The sequence below is a fragment of the Seriola lalandi genome, unplaced genomic scaffold (assembly GCF_002814215.2).
Source record: "Seriola lalandi dorsalis isolate HSWRI2012SDOR001 ecotype SW California unplaced genomic scaffold, Sedor1 jcf7180002054795, whole genome shotgun sequence".
NCBI lineage: Eukaryota > Metazoa > Chordata > Actinopteri > Carangiformes > Carangidae > Seriola > Seriola lalandi.
In genome coordinates, this window is record NW_019525348.1 from 3,105,001 (window position 1) to 3,120,811 (window position 15,811).

General features: G+C 40.5%; 2 protein-coding genes across 2 annotated transcripts in view; one reads left to right on the top strand and one right to left on the bottom strand.

Moving 5' to 3' along the window:
- The window catches only part of polr1b (RNA polymerase I subunit B), a 7,279-nt gene extending 3,066 nt beyond the window's left edge, over positions 1-4,213 (top strand). Inside the window, exons 7-12 of the mRNA XM_023425792.2 lie at positions 1,226-1,277; positions 1,371-1,541; positions 1,648-1,804; positions 1,927-2,123; positions 2,244-2,488; positions 3,043-4,213. Coding sequence (XP_023281560.1) covers positions 1,226-1,277; positions 1,371-1,541; positions 1,648-1,804; positions 1,927-2,123; positions 2,244-2,488; positions 3,043-3,925 — 1,705 coding nt within the window. The 3' untranslated portion in view covers positions 3,926-4,213. The remainder of the gene's footprint in view (positions 1-1,225; positions 1,278-1,370; positions 1,542-1,647; positions 1,805-1,926; positions 2,124-2,243; positions 2,489-3,042) is intronic.
- On the bottom strand, positions 4,035-6,980 carry nanp (N-acetylneuraminic acid phosphatase). Its single transcript, XM_023425870.2, has 2 exons — positions 6,845-6,980; positions 4,035-5,714 (listed from the first exon to the last, which is right to left on the bottom strand). The coding sequence occupies exons 1-2, from the start codon at positions 6,932-6,934 to the stop codon at positions 5,073-5,075; spliced, it is 732 nt and encodes a 243-aa protein (XP_023281638.1). The 5' UTR covers positions 6,935-6,980; the 3' UTR covers positions 4,035-5,072.
- Between the last annotated feature and the right edge of the window lie 8,831 nt (positions 6,981-15,811).

The window sequence follows — 15,811 nt, forward strand, 5'->3', positions numbered from 1 at the left end:
TGTGTGTAACTGCAAACGTGCTCCAGTCTGTGTCCACAAGTCTTTTCCAGTCTTCACCGAATGAAAGCGTCAGAAGATTAAAAACGATGCGAGGTGGCGGTGATGGGGATCCTTGCATTGAATGTCAGCTCCAGAAGGGAGGAGGGGTGAGAGGGGTGAGGAGTAGGTAAATGAGGGTGACACTGATCCTAGTCTGTTTCACCAGCACTTCCTGCTCAGGGGTCTGACTTGACATGTTCATCTCCTCCTCCCCACCCTCACCCCTTCAGCGGATGGGTGTGTGTGTATGCGTGTGTGGTTCGTGGAGCGGTCCTCCCTCTGGACTGTGCCTCCTCCTCAGGCTTCCTCCTGCTCGGGGAAGTTGAGGATCTTACGGTGGGCTTGCCTCAGGTACTGCTGCTGTTTGAAATACACCTTAAACGCTCCCTTGATGGCCACGAATGCGATACCTCCCTGTGGGGGAGAGAAAAAAAAAAGAAAAAGTTGAGTTTAAAGACACATCAAAGCCTTTTCCTCTACTCCGCTTCAGAAAGATCCTTTCATTTCCACGCCGACTGTCATACGAATGACAGCACCTCACATCCCATCAACAGAGAGGAGATCTTCCTGGTTGTTTCCTGTCCAGCTGTGAAAGGGGACTATTTGAAAACTTTTATAATACTTCATTGTACTTGTTAGCAGATGTGCCTAAACTTTTGCACATGCCCCAATTTAATTAAGTTTTAATTTCATTTTAGTTATGAAATAAAAGGTGACAGTATTAAGATGTGACAAAAAGTTCATTTGCTGCAGGGGGTGTTTTTACTTCCTTTCACTTCAAAAACCAACTAAATATATAGTTGTAATGTTGCATATTGTTTTTGAACAGAACTTGAGTAAATTTGAAATGTTATCTAGAGGTAACAAGATCATTAAAAACTGTTGATGTGCTGTAAATGTAAAACTAGAATCACCGCCTCACAGTTGTATGTCTGCACCAACCAGCCAAGTAGCAGGAAATATAGTCAAAGTCTCTTCCTCCTGAGTTACAGCATTGAATAATTGCCAGAAGTGTGACATTGTATCACAGTGAAGTTGACCTTTGACCTTTTGAATATAAAATGTCATGACTTTTTATCCCATTAGACATTAAATTGCACGTTGTAAAAACGTGTTTTGTGAGGTCACAATGTGCCAGAAAATGATGAAATTCCCTTGGGGCATTCCTGCGATACCGCGTTCACAGGTGCGTGAGGTTACTAGCCCCAGTCGTGGTCGACTCACTGCGACGGTTCAAGGTATGATAGTAAAATATTAAACGGCTGTACTGTGCATTTGTGTGTGTGTGTGTGTGTATGCAGAAAACTGACATTAAAATCAAATACCTTCAGGTGCTGAGAGAGAAGAAGATCCCTCCCTGGACTGAGATTGTTCTGGTTCCTAAAACAGGCAAGGCCAGCTTGTACCCAGGCCTGTTCCTCTTCACTACACCCTGTCGTATGGTGCGGCCTGTACACAATCTAGCTCTTGGAAAGGAAGAGTTAATTGGGACATTTGAACAGGTAAGTGTAAACTACAATTTCAAAAAAGTTACGGTAGTTATCAGACCTTTATCTGAAGAACGCAGCTGAAATGCATATTTAATCTTCTGTTTCTATCTTGCTGCAGCTTTACATCAATGTGGGCATCTTGGAGGATGAGATCGAGCCAGGAGTGACCACACACCAGGAGCTTTTCCCTCACACCATGCTGAGCGTGGTGGCTAACTTCATCCCCTACTCAGACCACAACCAGAGTCCTAGGAACATGTACCAGTGTCAGATGGGTAAGTCTGAGACCGCCATTAATGGTCCCACACACCTACACAGATGAAGAGGTTTAGTAGATTGAAAAATATTCAAATTTTTTCATTGTGTCTGTCAGAGATTAAACCTGTTCTCTTTGCAGGTAAGCAAACGATGGGTTTCCCCCTGCACTCGTTTATGGATCGCTCAGATAACAAGCTGTACCGGCTCCAGACCCCACAGAGCCCACTGGTCAGGCCGTACATGTACGACCACTACAACCTGGACAACTACCCCAGTGGCACAAACGCCATCGTGGCCGTCATATCCTACACAGGCTACGACATGGAAGATGCAATGGTAAATAAAACACAATAAGTATTTAATATTTCCCCAAATAGACACTGAACTAAAACACCAAATAACTTTTTAGTGTTTTTAAATGGAGTAAAATCCTGACAGACTCATCACTCTTCTTAGATTGTGAACAAGTCATCATGGGAGAGAGGCTTTGCCCATGGAAGTATCTACAAGACTGAGCTGGTGGATCTGGCAGACAAGGTGAGGGGAGAAGACGGCGTGGTGTTCGGGACCAAGTCAGGTGAGGTGAATGGAAAACTGGACGCTGATGGACTACCTCACATTGGCTCAACACTTCAGTATGGAGACCCTTTCTATAGCTACATCAACCTCAACACTGGCCAGACCTTCACCACCTACTACAAGTAAGTGTCAACATTTGTGTGGTAATGTTTTTTCATCATTACCTTACCTTTGCAAATAATGATATAATGATTTTACTCCATGGGCGGCACAGTGCTGCAGTGGTTAGCACTGTCCCCTCGCAACAAGAAGGTTCCGGGTTCGAACCCCGCTTGGGACTTTTCTGTGTGGAGTTTGCATGTTCTCCCTGTGTGGGTTCTCTCTGGGTACTCTGGCTTCCTCCCACAGTCCAGAAACATACATGTTAGGTTCATCTGTGACTCTAAAGTGCCCATAGGTGTGAATGTGTGCGTGGCTGGTTGTTTGTCTCTGTATGTCAGCCCTGTGATAGACTGGCGACCTTCCCAGGGTGTATCCCACCCTCGCCCAATGTCAGCTGGGATTGGCTCTAGTCCCCCCGCGACCCTATAAGGATAAGTGGTGTAGATAATGGATGGATGGAATTATCTACATGTTTAGACAAACAAATTCTTCAATAATATTCAGTAATTATATTTTGAATGCCAAACTTTTCAAATCATAATCAGTGACGTGTTTCCTCACTGTTTTCTCCTAGGAGCCAAGAGGCCTGTGTAGTCGACAACATAAAAATCTGCAGCAATGACACTGGCTCAGGCCATTTTAAACGTATCTGCATCACGGTACGAATACCTCGCAACCCCACCATTGGTGACAAGTTTGCCAGTCGGCACGGTCAGAAGGGCATCCTGAGCCGCCTGTGGCCGGCTGAGGACATGCCTTTCACAGAGAGCGGCATGACTCCCGACATCCTGTTCAACCCCCACGGCTTCCCCTCCCGCATGACCATCGGGATGCTGATTGAGAGCATGGCCGGCAAGTCCGGCGCGCTGCACGGCCTGAGCCACGACGCCACACCCTTCACCTTCTCTGAGGAGAACTCTGCATTGGAGTACTTCGGTGAAATGCTCCGGGCTGGTGGCTACAACTACTACGGCACAGAGCGGCTCTACAGTGGAGTGAGCGGTCTGGAGCTAGAGGCCGACATCTTCATCGGAGTCGTCTACTACCAGCGGCTGCGTCACATGGTCTCTGACAAATTTCAGGTGAGGACCACAGGAGCACGAGACAAGGTGACCAATCAGCCAGTGGGGGGCAGGAACATCCAGGGGGGCATCCGTTTTGGGGAGATGGAGCGAGACGCCCTGCTGGCGCACGGCTCCTCCTTCCTGCTTCACGATCGACTCTTCAACTGCTCTGACCGATCGGTGGCTCAGGTGTGTATTGACTGTGGCAGCCTCCTCTCCCCTCTGTTGGAGAAACCACCACCCTACTGGTCGGCCATGCGCCACCGCAAGACTGTGTGCACCCTGTGCGGCAAGAGTGACTCTATTGACTCAGTGTCTGTTCCTTATGTCTTCCGCTATTTTATAGCCGAGCTCGCAGCAATGAACATCAAAGTCAAATTAGATGTGAAGTGAATTTTGCTGGAGCCTTAAATATGACAAAGTACAAATTAGAAGAATGAGTCTCAGTAAAGCTGCGTGAATTAACTGTGCAACAGAAGACAAATATACTGTACAGCCATGATGTAAGTAACTGCTTTGTCCAAAGTGTTTTATTAGCCAAGACCGAGAGAAAATGACCACATTAGCAGCATATGATGGAATGAATGTAGTGACATGTTCTGTTGAGGTGTGTAAAAAAATAACCCAAAGGGCTTTTGTACAGTCATTCTGAGTGTTGAATAAAAATAATGTGCTGTACCACTTTCCTCTGTTCTGTTGCTGATTCTTATGGCACTACACCATGTGTGAACAATTGTGGAAATACAGTATTCTGATCCATTGTTTGTAAAAGTACCAACTCCATACTACAAAGTTCTGCTTTAAAATATCAGTAATATCATAAAATAATGACAAAACATAATGACCCCTGCAACTTATATTTACATGTTACATTATTAGATTGTTGATGCATATGTAGCATTTACTGCTATAGGTACCTGAGGTGGAACTAGTTTTAATTACAGTATACAATGTATTAAACAGTTGTAATTTATAAGCTTTGATCCGAAGAGTAACTAGTTGTCTTGTGGAGTACAAACAACATGTCATGGAAATGCTCAAGTAAAGTACATATATCACAAAACTGAATGCAGTACATGAGTAAATGTACTTAAACACCATAAAATAATTAAACATTCAAACATATCCATAAGAATCCAAATTTCCACAAAATCCCACTTGAAGTGATGTCACACACGGTTTCAGTCCCCAGTAGAGATGCACAATTAATCGAAACATAATCAAAATATGGCCAAGTGCAACATCCAAATTGCAGGAGCTGCAATCAACATTGTCCATTTTTTTCACGCGTGTGTGTGTGTGTTGTGCTACAGAGATGCCTTGGCCTTCAAATCATATTTTTCAAACATGTTTTGTTGGTACAAGCCCCAACTAAAATCACATCATCTTTTTAAAATGCTTTCAGTGAAAATCAAATGCAAAAGTGATGACAAACTGAAATAGTGACTCATATCGTAATTACAATACCTGCCAAAAATAATCTAAATATGATTATATATTATATTTTTGCATATTGTTCAGCTCTAGTTACGAGTTGTCCTTATTCCAGTTGTGCCAGAACATGTGGCAGGTCTAACACAGTAGGGACGGTGAAGTCTGGTTTCACTGAACCATCTGGCACCGCACCTCCTGCACTGCTGATCCAAACTGTAGCTCGTACTCTGGCATTAAAGCCCCCCTGAATATCTGTGTCCAGAGAGTCTCCAACCATAACGCAGTCCTGGGCCTTTACCCCCAGCATGCTGAAACACAATGTGAAGATGGAGAGGAATGGTTTCTGCTCTGCATGTTCTCCCCCAATCACGATGGCATCAAACAACTCCTCACAACTGACAGCCTCCACCTTCTCTCTCTGGGTCTGAGTTTCCCCGTTGGTCAGCAATAGCAGCTTGTATCTGCTGCGCAGTTGTTTCAGGAGGTCGCATACTGGAGGGGACAGGCTGAGAAGCTCCAGGCGACTGTTTTTCCACATGTAGTAGCACTGAGCTGCTAGAGAGACCGGGGAACTACTGCCCACGGTCTCCTGGATGCTCTCCTCCCAGTGACCCACTCGAACATCATCTATGGATCTGCCTGATGCTGGGTCAAAACTCTCCTGTAGAAGCTTCTGCTTGAACTTGTCACAAATACTGCATATGGTGTTGTCATCGATGCCCAGTGTGGTCTTCAGAAGTTCACTGGTCTGTAACACACAACAGATTACCTCATTAAATGAATGAACAAAAATGCATAAAAAAGTCAGTCTGGGGTTAAGTAGGCACCATTAATCACACATATTTTGGTGGATGTGGGGATTTAACAATTTGTTTATGTGTGTGGATTTACATTTTTGGTTAAAACAAAATTACATTGTCAGATCCTGTTAACAGTCACAAATTCAATCAAAGAATAAAATGAACAATATATACTGTACATCAGCCTACATGCCTATTTTCTTCACATCTTTGCTTGCGAGTTTTGTTCATACTGAAGTTGGGCAGAGTTCTCCTAATAGTTATATAATATATCACTGAACTCCATGTGCTAATGTGAATAAATAAATAAAGGTGTGGGTTGTCCACCACCACAGGTGCAAATAAACCAACACGGATGTGTGAGAGAAAACGTTTTGACATTTCACAGTAGGAAAAACACAGGTGTATATACTTTAATGAAATCAAAAATGGAAGACTGAACAGCATTTAGCTGCTTCAGAGTCAAGGCCCTGGTATGTGCATGCTGGACCAGTGGTACATTTTAATGACTGTATTTGTATTTCATTCCTATACTTATGTACCAATACACAACAATACAAGAATGCTCCATTATAACTAAAGACGTTACATACACAGAAAAATGTACTTGAGGTATCTGAAGGAAAAAAATGGCTGGGCCACTTTAATAGAATAGAGCCATAAGTAGTTAGTTAATTAACATCTATGCTTTTCCTGCAATCACCAATCAAAATGTCTGTCATGACATACAGATGTAGAAACACAAGGAAAGAACACAGTACTTGAAGGTGGAATTATAAGTGAAAATAATGTGTGAAAGTAAGGGTCTTTAAGTGCAGTAAAAGTACATCGAAATTGTAATGAAACACAGTAGGCTACATGGCAACAGTAAGACGCCATTATAAAAACAAAGAAATGTTTGTTTAGTATGAGCATAAAAACTGTCACCGGTGGTTTTCAGGCTAAATAAACGGGTTTTAGATCAGCTGAACAGCGGTGTATCGCCCCCTACTCCCTCTGCCCTGAATGACCAAAGGCTGACGTTACAAATACGGACGCTAACCTTAAACATTACATGAGGAATATCTATATTTATCACCTTCTGTATCGCCACTCCACCTGCCCGACTTGTTTCAATGAGTGTGTTGTCCAAGTCGAACAGTATTGCCTTCACAGTTTTCCCGTCCATTGCCGGAGGAGCACAGGTTACATTAAAATACCGGCGGTTTAAATGCGGAAGCACTACCGGGTGAACTGCATGTTGGGAGTTGTAATTCTTCTAATTGTTCAGTGCTTGCAAGTGTAATCCTCTAGAGGACGCCAATTAACAAAAATACAGTGATTTTTTGCAATTAGTTCACAAGATTCTGAGCGAGCTCTGGCCACTGATTTCAGCTGTTCCAGTTATAATAAATCATTAAAACTAATTATATTTGAGACTTTTGTGTGTTTTTTAAAGAACATGCTGCAGACTCACTAAAAACCACAAATAAATTAGTAAAGGGAAGCCTACTACAGCTGTGAAAAATACTTACTATACTAATACTAATAATTAATGCTAATATAATTAAAAATACTAAAGTAATTAAAATTTGATAAAAATACAATTCATAAAACCTCCCTTGTATGGTTTGTGGAGTCACTAGAACACATATTAATCATTTATTGTCCAGGTCATATTCAAATTAAAATAAAATAAATTAGAAATAAAATAAAAATAAATATAAAACAGTAAATAAATGTACAGAGGACGAGTAGACACATGACATCTATTTTGAATATTTTAAAATAGATTCCAACTTACTAATGATTTATTTCTCATGATCACTTCTGATTTATTTGCAGTAGTTTACCAAATGTCTTATTTTCTCCTCCTTCACTTCACTGGACTGACCACTGGGCCAGAGTCAGTGAAGTTGAAAGCTCAAATCACAGATTCTGGACCATCACACATAGACCGTCTATGTGCACTGTCCATGGGTTTGTTATGGCAATGCAGGTGCAGGCTCCTTTCTCTTAAAATTTTATTGATTAATAGGACCATACTTAAAAAGTAGTTGGACCAAAGGAGTTTTTATATGCTCTAATAAACTAGCCCCAGTTTGTGCCTCTCATGTATTTGAATCAGACGCAGACATCCGCCAAGACCAGTGTCAAAAAACCTACACCAGATTTCAGAGAAAAAACCCTCCAACCATCCTTCCATCAAGTTCGGCGCAAATCAATTCGGTACTTTTTGCGTAATTCTTCTGACAAACTACCAAAAAACAGAAATGGGTGAAAACATAACCTAGTAATTCATGTGATGTGATGTGATGTGATGTGATGTGATGTGATGTAATGTTGGAAAAACCCAGACATTGAAATCACTTACATTTATCTGAAGGTATTTCCAGAAGCCCCAAAGATTCTGTAACCATCTGGCTGAAAAAAATATTGTGTCTGCATGATGAAAAAATGATCTGTTTCCCAAATTGGGCCTCTGTTTCAAAATCAAAACAAAGATAGCAGCTTGATGGCCACCTGGATAGGACACAGAGTTGCAACATGGGAAACAGGTTAAAATATTTTTCATTGTGCAGCAGATGGAATACTTTTTTAAAATCCAGATGGTTAGAAGAGTCTTTGAGGATTCTGAAAATACCTATAATACAAAGGTCAAAATGACATCTCATGAACTTGGACCAGGAAGGGATAGGAGCCATGTGTCATAGTGTATAATAACTGGCTTGAAAGGGAGCGTATATTAAGGGGATACAAGCAGCACTACAGTGAATTAGTATTTGCAAAAATAGCCAGCATTAATAGCATACATAGTATTCTGTATGTGCTTACAATGATGCTAATTACACATAGTGCAGTTTATATGTGAAACAGGAAATTCAGTTCAAGTACCTGGTGGCCTCTGTCCATGGTGCTGATATAACCTATACTAAAGCCTATATACAGATTACAGTACTGTACAACTATTGTACAGTTATAGGCTTCTTACTTAATAGCCTAAGTAATAACATATTATCAGCCGCACACAGGCATGGGACACCAAATGTAAACATCTGGTTACAATTTTCTAGGTGATATATTTTTAATATCTAGCTTACTTTCCTTACATTTAACTTATTTTCCTCACATTTGAGACAAAAAAATTCATGTAAAACATGTTATATATAATTTTTAACCATAGGTTTATATGTAACTATAACCCTAAATCTAAATGTTCATATATATACATACTAAATGTTAAATCTAAATCTAAACGTTAATACATTCATACTGTTACATACTAAATCTTTGCTTTCAACTGCTGGTCTTCTCTTTTGGAGGAAATAAAGAAATAGCTCCCAAGACTCCACATCCTTGGATTTAGATTTAGGGCAAGAAGAATCATTATTGAAAACAACAAAGGCATAGAATAATTTCACTGTTTCTTCACTCTCTTCCTCAAGCAGTCTCTATAGGCCACCTGCTTGTGCATAACCACAATATTATGACCGTTGTTCGACAGAATACAGTGATGAATTTAACGTGCACAACACAATTCCTCATGTTTATGGCTCAATGTGACTAATAACTGACAATTTTTATTTCATGTCCCAGAAAACACGGCTTGTAGACTTGTAGAGGATGTTAAAGAAATGAGAGAAAGATACTGGTGAATCCAACTTTCTCTGAAGCACATGTTCACTGCTGCTTTGGTGACACTTGGAACTTCAGTTCATCAGTCCATAGAGAAATGTACCTGAAAGTATAATATCTTTTGGGAAATAGGACATTTTTGTGGCGTTGGAATTGTAGCCCAGCTTTGATTGTTGTAGCTCGCTCTCCTACAAGCTGCAGCTGACAGGCTGCACACTCTAACCTCTCAGTGAGGTAACCACTCCTTCCACTGTGCCCTGCTGTTTGCAGACTCATGACGTGTGCAGGACAAAATCAGACTATGGTTTACTCACAGAATGATGGAAAAACACCAATTATTGCCTAACTTCTTCAAAATTATAATAGTTTGTTTTACTGTAGTATTAAACCTGCCGCCATATAACCACAGGTGTCGCCAAATCAACGATGACTGACACTATTTGCAGGCGCTATTTGAAAGTTTTGCTAACAACATTAGCATTAAGAGATGTTTACTTACCAGTCTAGAGGAAATGTTGTGAGTTCAGCATCAAACTTTAATCTGCAAGATCTGTCTCCAGTGTTGGAAAGCAACCCTCTTGTTTTGCCTCTATTTCTTTCACTTCTTTTCTCCTACAGAAGTTAGAATGCTAATCAGATAGCTTCGGCCTGGTCAGCCCATCTTCTCACTTTCCAATACTGAGTCACTGTAGCGTCCAGTCTGCCCTGAAGAGGGCGTATTGCAACCTCTGTTACTGTAAACAAAAAATGACTGAAGCTATTATCAAGGCTGGTAAATAAAGAGGTGTTAATGCTCATGTTGGCTTGTAGCGATAGCAAAAATCTACAAATACTGTAGCCCCTTTAACGTACTGTTATAGTGAGTTAGATTTAAGATTTAGATTTAGCATTTGACAAATAGATATGGATTTGATATTTTGGTTTAACATTTAGATTTGATATCTAAATTTAGATTTAACATTTTTATTTTTTGCATATAAACATATTGTTAACAATATATATAACATATAACATGTTGTTTTACAGGAATTTCTGTCTCTGTGAGGAAAATGAGCTAAATATTCAAAGTTTATCACCTAGAAAACTATAACCAGATTTATGTTGATGTGGTGCCCCATACATTTACACACTATAACAACATGGAGCGGCTGGTCTTACTTGACTCCATTAATATGCTGTGTTTCAGACACCACCCATCATTTCCATATATTGGTGACTGAACCGTGGCTGGAGCCTCCTTATATTACTCTGCAAAATTATTTTTAGAAAGGTAATGATCAAAATGAGTGTGAAACAATCAGTGTCATCACTTGTCAAATTAAATGGCCTACGTGACTCTTGACTATGGATATTGCCAATTTAAACACATATTCCGTGACACACACTCTTTCAAAATCAAAACATACCCCAAGTCTTATGCAACCCTTCCTTTAACTCGCTCGCTCATCTGGCAATAGGCCAGAGGTTCACACGCAACAGTGTACAGGCCTGTTGCACTACTGTACCAAACCCAATCAGAAATCACAACAATCTTTTCTCACCTTACCTGACAGGATACTGGTTTCAGATCAGGTGCTGGAGTCTTCTACAGAAGCCTGACCTAATTATCTCAATTACCTTGGACAAAAAAATGGCAAAGATAAACTATAAATCAAGAAATGGTGTGAGAGGCTTAACCTGCTATTATCTTTCAGAACAAACAACACCTGCTGCTTGCATGCAAAGGAAGAATAAGCTTGTTTAAATGAGAGACGTGCAGCAAATGAACGCCAAACCCTTTTTTTTTAAATCACGCTTGCTCTTAAAAAGGGAAGAGAAACATAAACAGTGGATGTGTGAAGAGCAACCTTACACATGTTAACATGGAAATTCCCCTCTGATGTGGAGGAAAAGAAAAAAAAGAAGCAAAAAATGACTTCCCAAACAGTGAATGTGTGACTCTTCCAAAAAAGTGCAGGCAACTGAAGGACCGGTGAGGCCTCGTGTCTTTGTCTGCACGACACCATTCCTCTTTTATCTATGTGGGTGGCCGTGGCAGAACATAGTCACACGCTATCTGTCAGCCGGGCGCGAACCCCCCACAAAGGCTAATTATTAAAGTGTCATTCCACCAAACACCGTACAGCCTCTTAACAGAAGGAAGATCAGCCTTATTTTTCCATTAACACTTCACCTACACCTATTGTGTTCGTGTGACCCTCCCTTGGTTCTTTATAACTGGGGTGTTGGTCTGGGTGTGTTTCTGATCCATGGGTGCAGCTGTGTGTATGGATACACGGGGCAGGTCTGCTTATCTCTCATTACTAATATTGGATCAGGCCTGGATGGGACAAGTGTAAGCGAGAGGGACGAGTGAGTCTTTAGGCCATCGGACGAAGGAGCTTATTATTTGGGATTCAGAGGACTGGGTGCTTGTGGTTCTTAAGTGACAGTTGAGGTTATTTGGGTACTTAGTCAGTACAGTCAGTGTATTACCTGCAGTAGATTTAGATCAGCGCACTCCCACTAAAGCTGAGCAAAGTGTTGCTGCAGGGCCCCTCCGCAAAACTGTGTTTTAGCCACTTTTAAAAAATGCCCCCAGAAAAAAAGCTAATGTTAAGTTGAAGTGTTTGCTTTATTTTTTTATATTTTCACTACTTTATCTTGCTGTCAAACAACACTTTCCTTTGGAACAACTGTTTGTGAACCGTTGAACTACTGTATTACTAAGCACAAGGGCACCTACGGCGATCACTGTATTCCTCCACAGATCAGCTGTTTGATTCAGAAAGAGCTAAGCATAGGTGGGCTTGTGCGTATATGGTAGTTGAGGGAATATCGTTCCAAAGGAAAGGGCTGTTTGATGGCAGGATAAAGTGGTGAAAATATTCAAATTAAAGCAGACACTTCAACTGGTATTAGCGTTTCGCTGTGGCCATTTTTTCAAGGGGCAAAAAGCAGATTTTTTGCTGACCCCCGTCCACAGCAGCACATCACTCAGCATCTGTGCCGATGCTCCTGCTGCATCTCTAAGCTGGCAGCACGCTGATCCAAATCTACTGCAGGTAATACACTAATGCACTATACACTATAGATAACTACCTCACTCAACTCCACGTCGAATAACCTGAACTATCACTTTAAGAGAATGGAGTTTTCAGTTTTGTTGGCAAGTTGTGATCTGTACGTGACACCAGGAGTGAGCAGGTCACTTACAAATCAAGATATGAGGATTCCCTCACACAGATTTTGCTCATCTGGCCCATCCTTGACCGGGTGACACGAATTCTTTATCTTCAATCTTTAAGCCGTTCTAAAATATTGAACATTCTTCACATATGAAAGATATGGATCAAATATTCAGACGATGCATGTGTGATAGAAAGGACAGCAGAAACTGGAACTCAGCTGTCCTTTCTTTGTCAAGGTGCTCACATCAAGCTTTGCTTCTGATACAAAGACAAACTCCAGCCATACACACACAACACACACATAGATGTGAGATTTTATCGAGGCCAGGGGAATGTATGAACTACAGTCTAAATAGAGAGACACTGGTGTGCCTAATGGCACTTGTCATGGTAACAGGGGGAGTCTGGCAACCTGCACGTACACACAAACAAAAACAATCTGATCTGGGGCAGGATGGTGCCTCTTCAGGCGGTTATGCAATGCTCTCCATGATCATGGAGTGATACGCTTTTCTGTAAAGCTTATATAAATTGTACATTAGGGGCCCTTAGAAACCTCTCATCCATAGACATCAGTGTAATTATCAAATCATACATATTGCATTTAGTTCTGTCAGTTCTCTTAATGGTGGCTGCTCATACCTAAATATATAATGGTCTTTTCCCAGTAGGCCTTTGTAGATGGGTGTTGTGCATCATCTGATGTATATGTACGCAGAGTATTCCTGCTCATGGAAAGAGACTGAACCTCGTAGTCGTCTGGCAGGTTGCCAGAGCTTCCTGCATGCGCTGTGTGCTGATACACCTGAGTTCTCCTGACCGGCCACTGAACCAGTGCAGCAGCAGGGAGGGAGGCAAAGTATGTGTGGTCACTGGAGTATAGCCCTGGGAGTCTGGACCCTGGAGGATCATCCTGTCCCGACCCACTTCTGGCTGATGTGCATACAAAACACTATCCCGAAGGAGAGTGTGTGTGTGTGTGTGTGTGTGTGTGTTAATTTGTACTACTTACACTGTGGGGGAAAATCTGTTCATACACCCACATTTTGGGGACTTAATTACTAATTAGGGTTAAGTCTGTTTTTGGGTTGAGTTAGAATGGCATCTGTCTGCCATAGGTTAATTTTCACATGGTGAGTGTGAACACCATTGCAAATTATCCTGTGCAGTGAGATTGGAAACACCACCGTCATGAGTGAGGTGGCCATGCAACATTAGGTTAAGGGGTGCAGTTAGGTACTGTATGTACTGTTAAGTCTATGCATGTAGTGAATGCAAGTGTGTGAGTGTATGAGTTAGCCGACAACTCTGTATATTCCTCCCATACTGTATACATGTACAATGAGATACTGTATGAGAAATGTAAAGGGCTACTTTTAATAGAGCTGGAGGACTTAAGAGACAGATTGAAAGAGGAACGGTCTGGGGAAATCCAGTTTTTAAGTTGCTGCAGCTTTTGTTGTCATCCTCCCGCTCTGTCCATGCCCATGTTTCAGGTTAAACTCTCTATCTCTATCAATAAGGACTGCAGTCTTAAAAAAAAAAAAAAATCCTCAAAAGTTAAATACGAGAGTGAAAAAAACACAAATATACATACTTAAGACACATATGTAATAAAAGAATAAAGTCACCATTACATTCTTTTCATCTTACTACATTTTCTGTCATACTATAGCTGAAATATCTTCTTTTTGTGAAGTGAAAGTGATGGTGTTTCTATAAAAAAAAAAAACGAATTGTGCAATTTATTGTAATTAATTGTTAAATTGAAATGATAATTTACAAAAAGTTGTTTTTTCTAGAATTCTATTTTTTTTAGTACATTTACAGAAAAATACCAACCAATAAATAAATGTCAGATTTCTTAATTGGGATGTTAAAATACACTTAACAAAATACTGATTGTAATCTTTGACTCTTATTCCCATCAAAGACCAACAAGTTACAACAACCTGAACATTTCTCTGACACTGGCACTGATTGTAACATCACGTTATGACAAGAGAGAGACATAAACTATCTAAAAAAAGATTGGTCTGACAGAAATGTCTCTTGAATATACAATAAATTATTACATAAAATACTGTGTCAATGAAAATTATTTTTCTTTCATTGTTTGTTGAGATGAGTTTTAAAGGTCAGAAATCTCAGCACATCAACTTATCAGCCCTTTTTATCTTTATTACTTGATGATACATTTAGGAAACAATCTGAGATGTGTGACTCATAAAGAAACTAGAAGAATCTACAATAAACAACAGATTGTGTGAAGATAACTTTCTGTTTGAGCCGATTCATCCTGAGGAATGAGTAGCCTGGAGTAAATCAAAATGATTGCGTGTAAGTGTGTATGTGTGTGTGTTGGAGCTCTGCTAACCTACAGGAGTTATGCTACAGATTCTACATCCCAAAGGTGCGATTTTCGGGCTGACTGGACTAGCACGAGATGGGACATGCTGAGACAGGTGGGTGGACGAGGTGTATCAGAGGCTTTGATGCTTCTCTCTGACACACGCAAGGCAAACCACAACACAGACCCAACTCGCTGTTGGCAATACTGTAGACTGTGAAAAGCAATGTAATTTCTTATCAAAACATATTAAGTTTCAGGCTTTTGAGACCCAACCCGCTTATATTTACATCAGAGATACAGTTTCGATCAATATAAATGATGAACTACAAAAACACTGATAACATATACAGTTGACTTTGTGGCCAACAAGCCTTCATCTGAATTTGCCTCCGTGTGTGATTTTGAAACTCTGACATCATGGGTTTGCACACAACATTTGCCCTGGAAATTCCCTGGAGGGACATATAGAAAGTTGAAACGCTTCAATCAAGTGATGGCATCAGGTGTCAGATGATAACTCTTACAAAGTTGCAAAGCATAGCTCTGTTTCAAGGTGGATGCTTTTATACTTTTTCGTTTTGAATTAAATAAACAAGCTGTAACATGTTGATGTGGGAAGTTTTTTTAAGCCGTGGACAAAGTCAGGCTATCTGTTCCCCCATGTTTCCAGTCTTTATGCTAAGCTAAGCTATCTGGCTGATGGCTACAGCTGTATTTTTACCATACAGATGAAATATAGTGTGATATCAATCTTCTCATCTAAATTTTGAAATAACCCTTTCATTGTAATTAATTAATTAATTAATTAATTAATTAACTAACATGACGTTTACCAATCAAAAAACTATTTCCTCTGTTTTACTTACTTTACAGGAAACTTTCTATGAAGGTAATCAGGCATTTTTGT